Source organism: Canis lupus, chromosome 21 (genome assembly GCF_011100685.1).
Source record: "Canis lupus familiaris isolate Mischka breed German Shepherd chromosome 21, alternate assembly UU_Cfam_GSD_1.0, whole genome shotgun sequence".
Taxonomy (NCBI): Eukaryota; Metazoa; Chordata; class Mammalia; order Carnivora; family Canidae; genus Canis; species Canis lupus.
This window is the reverse complement of record NC_049242.1, coordinates 23,958,258-23,975,482: the sequence shown is the minus strand read 5'-3', so window position 1 is coordinate 23,975,482 and position 17,225 is coordinate 23,958,258. Positions and strand designations below refer to the sequence as shown.

General features: G+C 44.0%; 1 protein-coding gene and 1 long non-coding RNA gene across 2 annotated transcripts; one reads left to right on the top strand and one right to left on the bottom strand.

Moving 5' to 3' along the window:
• The first annotated feature begins 63 nt into the window (after positions 1-63).
• LOC111091531 lies at positions 64-13,587 on the top strand. Its single transcript, XR_005375649.1, has 4 exons — positions 64-202; positions 664-701; positions 10,340-10,396; positions 10,909-13,587. It is a non-coding gene; the product is annotated as an uncharacterized LOC111091531 (long non-coding RNA).
• Positions 13,539-15,495, bottom strand: LIPT2 (lipoyl(octanoyl) transferase 2). The gene is made up of 2 exons (XM_038568644.1): positions 15,022-15,495; positions 13,539-14,482 (listed from the first exon to the last, which is right to left on the bottom strand). Exons 1-2 carry the CDS (start codon positions 15,485-15,487, stop codon positions 14,253-14,255), a joined length of 696 nt encoding a protein of 231 aa, XP_038424572.1. The 5' UTR covers positions 15,488-15,495; the 3' UTR covers positions 13,539-14,252.
• Positions 15,496-17,225: the final 1,730 nt, after the last annotated feature.

Here is a 17,225-nt window from a genome sequence, read left to right as displayed (position 1 = left end):
TTTAGAATCATAGTCTTAGAATCACACCGTCTTAGAGTTCTAGAGTCTTTTAGTGATAGAATCTAAGTTGGAAGGACTCTTAAAATTATCTGATCAAATCCCTTACCTAAAAATCCCCTATATTTGATTTTTAACATGAGACTGTCCAGCTTCTCCTGTATACCTTGAGTGACAAGGAGTTATTGCTTCCAAGGCAGCCAAGGTTGTTGTTGTTGTTGTTGTTGTTGTTGTTGTTGTTGTTGTTCTTCTTCTTCTTCTTCTTCTTCTTCTTCCTCTTCTTCTTCTTCCTCTTCTTCTTCTTCTTTCTTCTTCTTCTTCTTCTTCTTCTTCTTCTTCTTCTTCTTCTTCTTCTTCTTCTTCTTCTTCTTGTATATGTTTTTATTGGAGTTCGATTTGCCAACATATAGCTTAACACCCAGTGCTCATACCGTCAAGTGCCCCCCTCAGTGCCTGTCACCCAGTCACCCCATCCCCCTGCCCGCCTCCCCTTCCACCACTCCTTGTTCATTTCCCAGAGTTAGGAGTTTCTCATGTTGTCACTCTCACTGAGATTTCCCACTCATTTTCTCTCCTTTCCCCTATAATCCCTTTCATTATTTTTTATATTCCCCAAATTAATGAGATCATATAATGTTTGTCCTCCAATTGACTTACTTCACTCAGCATAATAGCCTCCAGTTCCATCCATGTTGAAGCAAATGGTGGGTATTTGTCTTTTCTAATGGCTGAGTAAAATTCCATTGTATATATAGACCACATCTTCTTATCCATTCATCCTTTGATGGCAGCCAAGGTTCTGATTGTTAGGATGTTTTCATGTTTTAACAAAAATTGCCTCCTTGTTACTTCTACCCTTTGGTCCTTGTGCCCACTGGAGATATAAAGTATGTGCCTAATTTTTTTGTTCCCGTTTTTTGGTTCTTCAGAGACTTAAGACCTGTCTTCCACTTCCCTTTCTCTGGAGTGAGGATGGAGCAAGAACTCTGTTAGGGAAGCTAACTGGCTAAGGGGTTCTTAGAAAGTGGACTGAGCTGCCTCATTTTCTTTATCTGTGATTTGCGGGTTTGCTACAAGGCTTAGATGACCCAATGTGTGTAATAGGCCTAGGTTGGGCCCAGCATAATGCATGTCCTTCATAAATGACAGCTCTTATTATTATTAGATGAGAAAAGATGGAACAGGATTCCTGTCATAGGGAGACCATAGTCTGAGAACTATCTTCAGGAACAGTCTAATACAAAAAAGTTGGAGACAAGGCCCGGACCTTAGGACAGGTTGGGCCAGGGTGTGGGGTGGGATGGACTGACTGAAGGGGTCAGGGGAAGACTCACCTGGAGATACACCTCCTTCAAGTCTTTAGTTAAGTCTTAGCTGAGGTCTTCCCCAATCATTCTATTTACAAATCCTAATCCCTCCCTTCCTCTGCCCTCCCTAACTCCCTTTCCTGCCTTGTTTTTCAGTAATACTTAACATCATCTGATATATTTAACTTTAAAAAAGTCTTTTTTTTTGTTTCTCTTGCTGCATGCTTCAACTGAAGCTCCCAGCTTCTGTCAGTCCTATCTCAGAGTGCTCCCTGTTCCCACAATCCTGTAAAACCCCCTTCTCTCTCCCCTACAGGCCTGGGGAGGTAATGATGCCCAAGTGCTTCCAGCTCTGGAGTACTTCAAGATCCCTTGTGGTTTCCCTACTCCCTGCCTACCTCTGTGAATAGAGCCTCCTCAAATTACTGGCATGGGATGGCCATCTGCTTCCTGCAGGATCTGGCTGATACATTCTCCAATGGCACCTTGCATTTCCCTTCAGCACAGCACTTACCAGTCTGTGTTGTAACTGTCTACTTTATTTGTTGACTCCACACCTAGAACATAAGCTCCTTGAGGGTACCAGGGCAACATTAAGTCTGTACCAAGTAGACCTTACTGAGAATGTGTTGAATGAATGAATGAATGTCACAAAATGAAGATCACTAGGAATTATGTCATCAGGGAAAACTTGCAAGAAGAGTTGTAACCTGAGAGAAGCCTGGAGGCTGCCTGGGTGGCACAGTTGATTAAAGCGTCTGACTCTTGGTTTCTGCTCAGATCAGACCTCAGCATGGTGAGACAGAGCCCTGTGTCAGGCTTCATGCTCAGTGGGGAGTCTGCTTGAGATTCTCTCTCTCCTTCTCCCTCTGCCCCTCCCTGCTCTTGTACATGCACACATGCATGCACAATCGCTTTCTCTCAAATACATAAATAAATCTTTTTAAAAAGAACCTGAGAGCCTGGAAGGATAACAGGATGCTTTTCAACCTTTAAGCCAGACCTTTCCTCTGAGCACTAGACTTCTATATCTGACTGTCTACTTCACATCTCTGAATGATACATTGGGACTGGGACCCTTGACTTCCTTCCCTGGCTCCCCTCAATCCTCATTCTCTCAGTAAATAGAACCATTATCCCTCCAGTTTCCTGTTTGTTTTCTTCAGAGAACTCAAGCTGGTCTTCTGTCTACCTGTGTATTGACTTGGGATCTGCCTTTCCCATCAGACTGTGGGCACTACAAGAGCACAGACCAAGTATGTCTCTTTCACCATAGAATGCACAGGATGTAACTCAATGTCTACCTAGTTTTGGGGGAGAAGGGTTGGAGGTAGGATGAGCACAGATTGTGTCTGTCAATGGAGTTAAAAGCCTGGGTCGCCAAGGAAAACACAGCATGAAGCATAGAGGAAGTTTAATGGTCACATCAAGTTATTTTATTCCATTACTCATCAGCAGTTTGTACTTCTGTGATTTGTCTCCTCCTGGCATGTTGGTTTGACCCTCAGAACACTTTGTCTTCTTGTTCTGAGCATACCTTTCCCTTGCCTCTGCAAGCAGCCTAGATCAGTGGAAAGACCCCTGGAAGAAGGTATAGCAAGGGTGGGATGGTGTGGTATCAGGAGACTAAAGATCTCTGTGGCATCTTCTCCCATCTCACCCTCATGCATGCTACATCCTGGGAAGCAAGTGGTCCAGAACACAGCCTCTGGTGTCCTACAGAGCTGAGTTGGAATCCTATCCTTGACATTTATTGGCTATGAGAGCCTAACCTCTCTAAATCTTAGTTTCCTTATCTGTAGAATGGGGGTAAAAATAGCTACATCTGTGGATTACAGTAAGATATTATTTATAAAGTGCTTTACCTGATACCTGGCACATAGCAAGTATTTCATAAAGAATGACTATTAATGAGGGCCTATGCCTTCACAGTTATAAATATGGACTTCTGAATCTTATGATTAAACAATTAGGGTTATGGCAAAGCAGAAGAAAGTAGGGTATGTGAGGACTAAGATTTGCAGAAGAAGCAAGTCTCAGTCAGGAATCTTAGTTGCAACAGGCAGAAAACCTAACTCAAACTGACTTAAGTAGAAAAGGGAATTTATTGGCTCATGCAATTACAAAATTCAAAGGATGGCTTCAGGCATTGTTGGATTCAGGATCCATCCAGCTTAGATGATGTCTTCAGGAAGCTGTCTCTTTGCATCTTTGGGTTATACTTTTCTCACTGCTGCTCCATTCTGAGACAGGATCCTACTTTGTGGTAACAAGATGGCTGCCTGTAGTTTCTCTTTTTTTTTTTTTTTAAGATTTTATTTATTTATTCATGAGAGATATAGAGCGAGCGAGAGAGAGGCAGAGACACAGGCAGAGGGGGAAGCAGGCCCCATGCAGTGAGCCCGACATGGGGCCTGATCCCCGGTCTCCAGGATCACAACCCGGGCCGAAGGCGGCGCTAAACCGCTGAGCCACCGGGGCTGCCCTGTAGTTTCATATATATATACTCTATCCTGTCTGTAAAACTAGTAGGGAGAGCTTCTTTACCCCACAACCCTCCTGTCAGAATTCTGGGTCTAACTCTTCTTGTTCCTGAAACAGGCCCAGTGCCCATCCCTGCCCCCATCATAGAAGCCAGGGAAAGAAGCTTACAGGGGTGTCATCTTTACTCAAACTACATTTTTGGGTGAAAGTGATCAAAAGGTATAAACTTCCAGTTATAAAATAAGTCATAGGGACATAATGTACAGCATGGTGATTGTAGTTGCTAACATTGTGTTGCATATTTGAAAATTGCTGAGAGTAGATCTTAAAAGTTCTCATCACAAGAAAAAAAATTTGTAACTATGAAAGGTGTTAATTAGACTTATTGTGGTGATCACATTGCAATGTATATAAATATTAAATCATTATGTTGTATGCCTCAAACTAATATAATGTTATATGCCAATTATACCTTAATAAAAATAACACGTAAAGTTGGTGGGGGTATGATTCCCTAAGGAAAATATGAATGTTATTAGTACAAGTAGGGTAAATGGTTGTATAGGCCCAAACAAGTGGGCCTTGAAGAACAGCTCTGATTTGGGCAGACAGTGAGGAGGAAAGGAAGGAGGGCACCCAGAGATTCACAGCCAAGGTAAAGTAAGAAGAGGGGAATTTTTAAAAAGATTTTATTTATTTATTCATGAGAGACACAGAGAGAGGCAGAGACACAGACAGAGGGAGAAACAGGCTTCCCGCAGGGAGCCCGATGCAGGACTCCCAGGTCATGCCCTGAGCTAAAGGCAGACGCTCAACCACTGAGCCACCCAGGTGTCCCAAGAGAAGGGGATTAAGTTGCGTTGTGAGCCTATCTCCCACATCTAGGGTAGAGGGAGCAGACATGTTCTATGTATCCCAAGGAGAAGACACAAAATAAGTGTGCTTGGGGACAGGGGAGTCATAGAACCCAAATGTCTGTTCACTGGGAGCATGGAACAACAGGCTGCCTCTGGCCAGAATGGGCTTCTTATCATGGGAGAGGTGTGCAAGCAGAGCTTCCTTGTCAAAGCTGCTATCAGAGGAGTCTTCTATATATTTTTTTTAAGATTTTATTTATTTATTCATGAGAGAGAGAGAGAGAGAGAGACAGAGACACAGGCAGAGGGAGAAGCAGGCTCCATGCAGGGAGCCTGACATGGGACTTGATCCTGGGTCTCCATGATCACACCCTGGGCTGAAGTCAGGCGCTAAACCGCTGAGCCAGCCGGGCTGCCCCAGAGGAATCTTCTGGATGGGCTCTGACATTCCTTGCATTCCCCAAATCTGAAATCCTATAGTCCCACCTCCCATCCTGATCCCCACCCCTTTCTCTCTCTTCTAAACTCTTCTCTGAAGAGAATGCTACATCCTTTTCGCTTATATGTTTATGAGGTGTCTGCAGACATTCTTGATCCTAATTCTGGTTCCTGCAGGAATGGTTCCTGTAGGAACCTAAGGAGAACCACTTGGGGCTGTTTCCTCCTGGGCACAGGTGAGGGTGAGGTTGTCTGATCTCTGGGGCTCCTGTCAGCTCTGATCTTCCTGTGTTCTCAAAAACTCAGCCTGGCCTCCTGGGGGAGGGATGGGGCATACCATAGTTCTTAGTCCAACCAGGTAGGTGGACTCTTCAGAGTCTCCAAAGCACCAAATAAGACAAAGCTGTCTTATTTGGTCCTTCCACTTGATCTTTGAGGGGAGCAGAATTGAAGTCATAAGGGTGCTATTTAATGCATGAGTTTGGAGTTAGACTTGAGTTCAAATCATGGAACTGCCTCTAACTGTATGAACTTGGGCAAATCTCCAGCTAAGCCACTTTCCTCTTCTTAAAACACAGTAATTCAAACCTTGTGGGTTATTTGCTGTGAAGATTACATAAAGTGTATAAAGTGCCTAGAACAGCTCTGGCTCTTGTGGGTCAGGTTGGAGAGAGGTGAGTATGATGGAATGGAGTCAAGCTAAATAACACTATCTCCTTGCAGGTGCCTAGCACTTCACAGGGCCCAGCATGCCTCCAGCCCACCCCTGGCTGCAGGTGAGGGTCTTGTGTTCGTCAGGGTTCTTGCAGGAAACAAATGGTTCCCTGAACCTGGGTAATTTGAAGAGAGTGTAAGGAGGGTTCAGGAAACCAGCAAGGAATGGTGCCATCCCCCTAGCTAGCAATGGTGGGGAGGGACACCACAGCTAGGCTCAGAGGGCAGGGGAGAAAGGGGTTCCTAGAAACTGCAGAGGGCAGCAGGCTGGAGCTATGGTTTTTGGTAAAGATTACACCCAACCGAACCCATATTGATCCAACAGGGAGAGAGCTGAGGAAATAAAGTACTTCTATTCCTTCCTTCCATATGGTCTTCTACCACTATCTCCCTTTGCCCCAACTCAGATGAAGGCTCCAGAGCTGGGATGCCTGGGTGGCTCAGTGGTTTAGCACCTGCCTTTGACCCAGGGTGCAATCCTGGAGTCCCAGGATCGAGTCCCACATCAGGCTTCCTGCACTGAGCCTGCTTCTCCCTCTGCCTCTCTCTCTGTCTCTTTCCCTCTATCTCTCTCATGAATAAATAAATAAAATATATTTTTTTTAAAAAAAGAAAGATGGGGATCCCTGGGTGGCTCAGAGATTTGGTGCCTGCCTTTGGCCCGGGGCGTGATCCTGGAGTCCCGGGATCGAGTCCTGCGGCGGGCTCCTGGCATGGAGCCTGCTTCTCCCTCCTCCTGTGTCTCTGCCTCTCTCTCTCTCTCTCTCTCTCTCTCTCTCTATGTCTATCATAAATAAATAAATAAATAAATAAATAAATAATTTTTTAAAAAAAGAAAATAAAAGAAAGATGGGAAGCCTGGGTGGCTCAGTGATTTAGCGCTGCCTTCAGCCCAGGGCCTGATCCTGGAGACCTGGGATTGAGTCCCACATCAGGCTCCCTGCATAGAGCCTGCTTCTATGCTTGTGCCTCTGCCTCTCTCTGTGTGTGTGTGTGTGTGTGTGTGTGTGTGTGTGTGTGTGTATGAGTGTCTCTCAGGACTAAATAAATAAAATCTTAAAAAAAAAAAAAAGAAAGCAAGCAAGCAAGAAAGCTCCAGAGCAAGGAGGCCTGTGTAGGTGGAGAAGGGTGGTGAGCATTTGGAGGGACAAGCAGGAGGGGCAACAGTCTGATGGGTGGTGGCCTGCCCCATTATTCCTCTTTTTTTTTTTTTTTTAGGATTTTATTTTTTATGAGAGACACAGAGAGAGAGGCAGAGACATAGGCAGAGGGAGAAGCAGGCTCCCTGTGGGGAGCCCAATGTGGGACTTGATACCAGGACCCTGGGATCACATCCTGAGCCAAAGGCAGACGCTCAACCGCTGAACCACTGAGTCATCCCTGCCCCATTCCTCTTTATCCTACTCTGGGCAAGGAGTAAGGGAAAGGAACAGGAGAATGAAGGAATATGGGAGGAGGCTATGAACCCAGGCTGTTCACCTTACAAAGAAGCTGGAGAACAATCTGAAGTTCCTCAAATACCCACATACTCTCTATCCCCTCCAGGCCTTTGCTGTACTATTGTCTTTGCTGGAGCTCCTTCTTCCTGGAGCTGGCTAACTCACCCTTACCTGCTACCTCCTCCTGGATCAATCTGTGCCTGAAGTCAAACCCCAGTCTTTTTAGTTTGAGTTCTAAGTTCTCTTTTCATTTGAGCTCATTTGAGGCGGGATTTTTTTTTCTATTTACAATCTAGAATTCTAATTCAATGTCACGTTGAGCCTTTTCTGCCCCTTCTCTCTTTTAAGGTTTGTACCTCTTCTTTTATGTTTCCGTAATACTCTGCAAACTTCTCTCATGGTACTTGTAACAGTTTATTATGAATTTATTTATTTATTACTTTATTATTTTTATAATTATTATTTATTATTTATAATTATTATTATATATAATATATAATAAATATATAATAAATATTATTATTTATAATTTATTAATTTATTATTTAACATAGTTTATTACTATGTTTCCATAGTACTCTGCAAACTTCTCTCATGGTACTTGTAACAGTTTATTATGAATTTTATTCATAAGTATGTCTCCTCCACAAAGCTGTGAGCTCTTTGAGGACAGGGATGAAGTCAGATCCTTCTCTGTGTCCTCAGGGCCCAGCACAGGCTGACACATCTCACACTGGCCATACCATACCAGCCACATTGTCTTCAATTCCAAGTAACACAGATTAAAGTCATATTAGCCAATTAGAGCCTATTTAGATGAGGGTAGCAGTGTGGAATCTGGAAGCCATGTTCTGTGAAGAACAGAGGAATCAGGAAAGTTAAACTTGAAGAAGAGATCACTACTGGGATAGAAGTCATTTCCTGACCCAACAGGCCATTTCTGGGCATCTCTTCTGTGTGATGCCCTAGAATGGGCCTGCGGAGGCCACAGATGATGCAACTACAGTCCCTGCCTGGAGAGCTCACAGTCTGGACAGGGTCAGACATGGAAACAAGTAACTATAACAGTGTCACCACTTCCATTAGAGGGGATGTAGGACATGGCCAGGAAAGGACCCACAGAGGAGGCCTTGCAGGAGTGTAGAGTTATGACAAGATTGGGGGCGGGTTTCAGTTTAGGATGAGGAATAACTTTCTAATGACCAGAATTATGCAGGAATGGGAGGTTGCCTGCTCCATAAGTGAAGTGCTAGAAGCGTGTGAGGACAGCCACAGAGAACACTTCACAGACTGGATATTGATGCCTGTCAACAAAAGAACCAATGTGGAGGCTACAGGGAATTATTCACAATAACATAGATATTAAACTTGCTTCCTTTTACATGCAAGGTACTAGGATAAAACAAACAAATCAATAGTCTCTGGCTTAGAAAACCTCACAATTTAGGTATTGCAAAAATGTAACACTTTAGCCTTATTACCAGTGTCTCTTGAACTTGAATAATGTATGGATCCCTCAAAAATTATTGAGGTACTCAGTGCTGGTAATCTAAATATGTTCAAATTTAAGCTCGGTATAAACCCTAATGCAACTATAAAAGCAAATCTTTTATATAGGTAATTTTTTTATTCAGTACAAACTTTTGTTGAATATGAACAAAACTAAAACATGAATAAAATGCCAAGATCACTAATGCTACTGGTCTTGTTGAGTTTTATAAACGTACTCTAGCTAGTACATGAAGAAGGCATGAGAGAGTGTCACATTTAGTAAACCCCTAACAAAATAATGACTCTAGGGAATGGTCATCATGAAAAAGAGAAAAAAAACAGATACTGCATGTCTTAGGAACACACCACTACCTATGAAGCTGACTTGTCAACTCATATCAAGCATCAGGCTTCACTTTTCTTTCTTTTTTTTTAAAATATTTTATTTATTTATTCATGAGACACACAGAAAGAGAGGCAGAGACATAGGCAGAGGGAGAAGCAGGCTACCTGAGGGGCACCTGATGCAGAACTCCATTCCAGGACCCCGGGATCACGACCTGAGCCAAAGGCAGACACTCAATCACCCAGCCACCCAGGCGTCCCTCCCTTGTACATTATGATGGGAATATAAACTGGTATAACTTTTATGGAAGGCAATGTGGCAAATATCTATTAAAATAAAAACGCACATATCCTTTGACTCAGAAAATTACTTCTAAAAATGCAGCCTCTGTATTCAACATTTGTAACACACATACACGCACACACACACAAGAATTTTCGGGCAGCCTGGGTGGCTCAGTGGTTTAGTGCTGCCTTCAGCCCAGGGCCTGATCCTAGAGCCCCGGGATCGAGTCCCACGTCGGGCTCCCTGCATGGAGACTGCTTCTCCCTGTGCCTTGTGTCTCTGCCTCTCATTCTGTATCTCTCATGAACAAATAAATAGATAAAAAGAATTTTCACTGCAGCCTTGCTTGTAAAAGCAAAGGATTAGGAATAACCTAAATGTACTCAATACTGTAATAGCAAAATAAGTTATAAGAAATCCACTGAATGGAATACTCTGTAGTCAGTTTTTTAAATGAGGATGCTCTTTATATGCCGATCTGAAATAATCTCCAAAGTGCATTGCTGTGTGGGTATGGTATGGTACTATATGAAAAAGAATGTATATAATCATGCCCGTTTATATATGCATAAAATATTTCTGAAGCATACAAAAAAGAATTTATCATCCCTTAGGCCTCCAGGAAAAGAACTGAGTTTACAGGAAAAGAATAGGAGCAAGACTTATATTTCAATGCTACCATTTTGTACATTTTAAATTTGCATTACCTAGTTCTAAAAAAATCTTAAATTCTAAGTGTTAAGAGAAAAAATTAAGACATTCAAAAATATAATTATAAAGGTTATGTAACAATGTGGGAAAATGTATGCAATATTAGATTTAGTTTAAAAGAGTATACATAATATTATCCACATAATAATTACAAGTACATAAAATATGTCTGTTCATGATCAAGTACTAAAGACACAGATAGTCTTTTATCTCCTACTCCTTGGCAGGCTTCTTGGTTAGTCTACATTTCTCTGTTTCTCTGTTTCCCAGGCTGCATGATGGAAGATGGCTGCTGCTGCTGCTGTCATCCATGAATACTGGAGTAGAGTTAAGGAAAATCTCTAGTTTTCTGGCTTGAGCAACTAGGTGGATGCTAGAAGTATTGCTAGGATAAGCAACACTGGGTGAAGACCAAATTTGGAGAGAAAGATAATGAATTCAGTTTTAGATAAATCAAGTTTGAAATACTTGTGGGAGGTGCAAGTGGAAAGGGCCAAGAGGCAGTGGGTGTGTGGATCTGGAGCATGGATGTGATGAGTTAGGGTTTAGGTCTGGAGAGAGAAAAGGAGGGCAGAGGACTGATAAATGAGGTATAGGCCAAGGAGGGGCAGGCCCAGGAGGCAAAGAGGCAGTGGGCAGAGAAATAGTTGGGAGCCCAGAATGAGACAAAATGACGATCTCCTCCATTCCTCTGGCAGCACAGCAAGCTAGGTAGTGTGATTTTAAGGATGAGAAAACCAAGGCTCAATGAGGCTCAGTGATTTGTTTGAGGCTATGTGGTTAGTAAGAAGCAGAATCAGTCTCTGACTCCCAGTCTGGGTCTTTCCACTCTTCCACAGTAGCCTCTGAAGGCTGGATTACCAGGCATCCTGGAAGAGCCAAGCTTCCAACAACAGGTGGACTGTGGGTCAGCAGAGCCAGCTATATAGAGCAGAAGGCCAGAGTTCAGCTGAGGCCAGGTCCATGGGATCAAGTCTGGCCATTGCTGTGTGTTCCAGTGTCTTCCTGCCTGGACAGAGCCCACCATTGGTTTCCCACAGGGGCCCTTCCTCAAGGAAGGAAGCTGAGCATATGAAGAAGGATATTTAACACCCTGATTTTCTTACCTCCAGAAGGCCTCTTCTTGTTTGTGCAGAATCTTCTCCCCATAAATAAAGAGTGTCCAGGTGAAGAGTGTTTGGTGAATAAGTGCTAAATGTAAGGATGTGCAGTGACTAGTTTGGCATCTTGTTCTTCCAGTGAATCTAGCAGAAAGCCACATAGAACGAGCTTTGGCAGTGTTATCAGATACACCTTATTTCTCAGGAAAAAACTTTCTCCGAAAGCTCTCTCAGTAGCTTAACTCCACCACATGTCCAGCAACACCAGGGGCCTCTGCTCATTGCAGTCTCTCAGAAAGCTGCCACCATTTGAATGTTGTTGGTCACTGTTCCAGAGGGGAAGAGAAACCCCAAGGGGTCTGATACCAGCAATTCAATGCTCTTGCTCAGAAGTGGCATGTCATCTCCATTCATAACTCATTGATCGGAACAAGTCATTTGGCCCCAACCAACCACAAGGGAGCCACAAGAGTACAGTTTTTCCTAAAGTATTTGATGAACAACAACAACAAAAAAGTATTTGGTGAACAACATTAATAACCGCTATACATTTCCTGCTGCCTAGTCTGTGCCAAGCCTTGAGCCTAATGAAATGGAGACTCAAGAAGGTCAGGTAACTTAGTTACTACACCATGCAGGATGATTTCCAGTGATCCAGAAGCATGGGACAGGCTGCTGAATGAGAGAATATATTTAAGAGGGCTAACCCTGGTACTAAAAATAAGTGCTGAGTAAATGTTTTTTTCCCCCAGTCTCTGGAGGTATTCAAGAACAGGCTGTATGGTAACTTATTAGGGTTGCCAGAGAGGATAGTTGAGTACTAGATGGTAGTAACACTACCAGCTGTGCACTGTGCACAGCTTTCCAACCATGAGAGTCTAACTACACTTTTCCTAGAATAATTATTTCCCTTCTTGTCAGTAATATTGTAAAATAATTATCAATTTTATCCATCCCCTACCTTCCTACAATAGCACTGTTAGCTCTATGGAGGGAAAACAAAGGGCCTAGAAGGGATATGGGTAAATTATGGGTGGACAAACCACCAATCAATTACTACTGACCAAGTGTCCATGATTTTTAAAGCATCCTGTCCTGTGCTCTAAGTCAGTTGTGCACAGCAGGAAAAGAGCATGAGAACAGGGCTTATAGCTAGCACTCAGTCCTGGCTTTGTGATTACCTTACTGTGTGCCTTGAGCAAGTTTCTTCCCAAGTCTTGGTTTCATCTCTGTACAATGAGGAGACAGGAATATACTTCCAAAGTCCAATTCAGCTTGAATAACTGATATAAACAGTGCACAGAGTTCAACATCAAACCTCAGAAGTAGGAAGACTCACCTTTCTTCTAAGAAGCCAATGGGGCCACAGGACCCTGTAAGCTCAAAAGGACTTTAGATGCTGTATTACCTATAGCTGCACTTTGCAATATGGTAGTCACTAACCATATGTGGCAACTGAACTTCTGGAGTGTGACAACTCCAAAATGAGATATACTTTAAGTAGAAAATACACACTGAATGTCTGTATATAGTATGGAGAAAGGGAATGTAAAACATTTTTATATTAGGTTAATTAAAGTGTTTTTTAAAATATTTTATTTATTTATTCATGAGAGACACACAGAGAGAGACAGAGACACAGAGGGAGAAGCAGGGGTCACGCAGGGAGCCCAATGAGTGACTTGATCCTGGGACTCCAGGATCATGACCTGGGCCGAAGGCAGCATTAAACCACTGAGCCATCCAGGGATCCCCAGGTTAATTAAAGTGTTATTCATGTCATCTGTTTATTTTTCTTTTTAATATGAAAAGTTAAATTACATGGTGGTTCACATTATATTTCTATTGGACAGTGCTTATATAGGGGAAACTGAAGCCCAGAAAAGGTAAATGACTTGCCCAAAGAGCTGGGACTATAACCTGGGCCACTCAACAGTTCTCATTCAAGGATCTTTCTATCCTAACTGCCTATGGTAGCCAGTCTCCAAGATGGTCCCTAATGATCTTCACTTCCCATCATCCTGAGTAGCCCTTCCACATTGTCTAGTTCATCTGCTTGGAAACTGTAGAAATGACTGTACAACTTCCAAGGCTGGGTCATAAGACCTTGTGGCTTCCACCTTGTCTCTTTCTGGCATCACTTGTTTTGAGGGAACAAATAGCTCTATGGAGTGGCCCACATGGTGAGGAATGTAGGCCCCATCAACAACCAGTATCAATGAAGTAGAATCAACCATCTTGGAAACCGATCTTCCATTCCCAAACCTTCAGATAACAGCTGATCCAACTGACATCTTGACTACACCTCATGAGAGATCTCAACCCAGAATCACCCAGGTAAGCTTCCCAAATTCCTGACCCACAGAATATGTATGAGATAATGTTTATTGTTCTAAGCTATTAAGTTGTGGGGTGATTTGTTACATGGCAATAAATAATTAATATATAATAATTACATAGCCTTATAAACTTAGAGATCTCATTTAAGGAAAACTTACTTCTACCTTTTGCATTTGTACAATGTGAGAAATTATTCTTGTCTTTTCCTGGCCTCTGGTCTAGCTCAGGTTACCTAACCGAAAAAAGCAATCAGGCTTGGCAATCCAACCCAGGAAGTCAAGATCTCATTTTTATTCTTTAAAGATTTCTTTCCCTTTTCCTTTTATTGCAGAAAGCACCCCACCATATCACCTTCACATATAGAAATATGATTCCTCCAAAAATCAAAGGAACTGGAGCCCAGAATTGCCCAATTAAATATAGTATTTGGGAGGTAATAAACATTTGAGAACTGATTCTCTATATCTGAGTTTTTCTAAGCTGAGAAAATGGTGCAGACAGTAGTGTTAATGTCTTACATTTATATAGCATGTGTTGCTTTTCATGTTTTCAAATCCACCATATTGGAGGTAGGTGGGAAGATATAAATAAACTAGCATACATATGGAAACATGTATGCTTTGCTCATAGTCTCATGGTAAGTGAATAACAGGACCAGGTCTAGAATTTGGGTTTCAGTGACTCCAAGTTAGACTTGATGCTTTTCAAGCAGGATCTCCCAGCAGTGATAACATGAACACTCTTCAGTTGGGGCTGTCCTCTGAGATCAACGTGCATTTGTAGGTCTCTTTAAAAGCCTGAAGGAAAGGTGGTATTACTTCATCCACAGTGACATGCCTTCGGAGCTCCTCACTCAGAGAGGTGACACCTGTCCCAACTAGCCCGCAGGGGACAATGTGCTCAAACCACCCAAGGTCTGTAGAACAGTTCAGAGCCAGGCCGTGGGACGTGATGTGCCTTCCACAGCGGACTCCTGCAAGACAAGCCAAAGGGTCTCAGAGTAGGTAACCTCCCTCCTCGGGCTTCACCATCCCCCTCAGTGTGATGAAGGAACCGGGCTCCATCACTGGCTTTCCCGCTTTGTTTTTGAGCACCCAAGGAAGGGGTCGTGCACAGATCGGGGGAGGGGGACATAGTAGGGGAGGGGTGTGTGACACCAGAGCTGCTGCATTATAGAGATTCCAGAAAATGTCTTTTAACAGAGATTCTGTTGCTTTAAAAAAAAAAAAAAAGGTAAAAAAAAAAGTTTGAAAATTCCTAAGTTCCATTATTGTCTAGACATTGTGATTAATTAGGAATAACCTGGCAATTCACTTCTCGAAAAGATGAATGTTGGATGAAATGACCACTGAGAGCCCTCCTGAGGGCTGTGAATAGTTTAAGAGATCAGTGAGAAGGCTTAAGACCTCAAACCAGCGGGTAGCCCGCGCCAGACAGACTTCCTCCCGCTAAGCCCCGCCCCGCCCCCGGCCCCGCCCCCGCCCCGGCCCCGCCCCCGGCCCCGGCACTAACCGATAGCGCAGACCTTGCGTTCCCCCAGCCAGACACCGGTGTAGGGCGGGGGCCGCGCGCGGGCGCCTTGCAAGCCCCGGGACTCGCACAGGCGCACTGCGCACGCCTCCAGCGCCGCTACGTGGGTGCGCAGGCGCAGGCCCAGGCGCCGCAGGTCTAGCACCGGGTGGCAGAGCAGCTGGCCCGGGCCGTGGAAGGTGGCCAGGCCGCCGCGTCCCGTGGCGCGTACCTCGGCGCCCAAGGCCCGCAGCCGCGCCATCTCCTCCGGCGTCAGGCCGCCACGCAGCCCGGACGTGTACACGGGCCCCGCGGGCTCGCAGAGCAGCAGTGCGCCCGCCTCAGCCCCGGACGGGGCCTCAGGGCCTGGCGCGGCCTGCAGCCGCCGCAACCAGCGCTCCTGTAGGGCCAGGAGCTCGGCGTAGGGCATCCGGCTTCGCCGCACCAGCCGTACCGCGGGTGGCCGCATGGCGTCAGCCGGGGCGTCGGCGAGGTTCCGCCCCTGCCCGGGCCTGGGGGCGGGGACTCGGAGGCGCGTCCTCAGCCGCCGCTCTGAGCGCTGGTCGCGGGCTGTGCAGAGCTGTGAGCCCTCCACCTAGTATCCGGTGTGTCTCTCCCATTCATTCCTTCATTCATTCCGACAGCCAGTAGGCTTGATACTGTGGTGCACAGTATATGGGGAAAAAGTCTTTCCTGGGAAGCTGACAGCCTTACAGCAGACAATACGCAAGTATTCGAGCATGAAATAAATAAGGTTATTTCACATACTAATAACTGCGAGGAAAAGAATGCAAAATAGGATAATGTGTGCCCTGGGTAGTTACCTGAAGAGGAAACTATGAAAAGGAGGTGAACGTGCAGAAAGTTTATGGTGGGAGGGACACTTGGGTGGCTCAGCAGTTTAGCGCCTGCCTTCGGCCCAGGGCGTGATCCTGGAGTCGCGGGATCGAGTCCCACGTCGGGCTCCCGGCATGGAGCCTGCTTCTCCCTCTGCCTGTGTCTCTGCCTCTGTCTGTCTGTCTGTCTCTCTCTGTGTGTCTGTCTCTAATGAATAAATAAATAAAATCTTAAAAAGTTTATGGTGGGGAGCTGTAAGAGCGTGATGGAAGCAGGATTCCCAGAGGGAGGAATCAAACTGAAACAAATCTCTGCAGAGGCCTCAGCCTATCTCAAAGGATGCTCTGAGCCTGAGATGACCTTTAAGAATTGTTCCAAATTAAAGAACTGGGGCCAGAAGTTTATATCCTATCATTGAGCGGTGATAGAGGCTCTATCTGTAACTTTCAGGAAGGCTGCATCCTTCTATAGGAGACAATTCCCAGAGAATTATGAGCCATAAGCAGCCTACTCCCAGAAGTTGGGGGAATGACTGGCTGGGTCCAGAAGCTGGATCTAGACCACAGTATCCATTATGTTGTATTGGATTGTCATTCAAATAAATCTGAATTCGTTCAGTAAACTTTCACTGAATACCAACAAGAAGAGGATACATAAGGCTATCCCACCCCTGTATTCCTAATAGCATAAAGAACCCCATTATTATGTCCTCAGTCTGCCTTCTGAATCTATCTTCCAAGCTACAGGCAAGAATTGTTCAACTAAAAAGAAAGCAAGCAAAACAAAAATAAGAAAGCGGGAAAGTGTAGATAATAATGTAACAGCAAATTATTGTTACCCACTATCCAGCATTGTCAAATTTTAGTATTTTCACTTAGGTCTTTTTTTTATTTTTAGAAACTGATAACATTGCTTACTTAGGTATCTGAAAGAGATTTCCTAATATAAACATAAAAATCCTAAGCAGACATTAGTAAAATGAATACAGCAATGTATAAAAGGATTAACACATCATGATGAAGTAATGTTTATCCCAGGAATGCAAGGTTGGCTTAACATTATAAAATCGAATAATATAATTCAAAAAACCATATGACTATTTTCAGTAGATGCAAAAAAAAACAGTTGGCAAAAATCAACACCTACTCTGGCTAAAACTCCCAGCAAACTAGGGCAATCTAGGAAAAGAAGGGAAATTTCTCAGTCTGATGAAGGGTATTGCATCAGTCAGGGTTCAGACAAGAGAGAAACCAGTTTATGGTGGGAAGCTGTAAGAGAGAAAGGTGATATTTCAATTTTTTTTCTCTTTTTTATTTTTTTAAAGATTTTATTTATTTATTCATAGAGACACACACACAGAGAGAGAGAGA

Coding starts and splice junctions, on each gene's coding strand:
- LIPT2 (XM_038568644.1), bottom strand. CDS start 15,487: ATGCGGCCACCCGCGGTACGGCTGGTGCGGCGAAGCCGGATGCCCTAC. Junction 14,483..15,021: donor ACGCAAGGTCTGCGCTATCG/GTTAGTGCCGGG, acceptor CTTGTCTTGCAG/GAGTCCGCTGTGGAAGGCAC.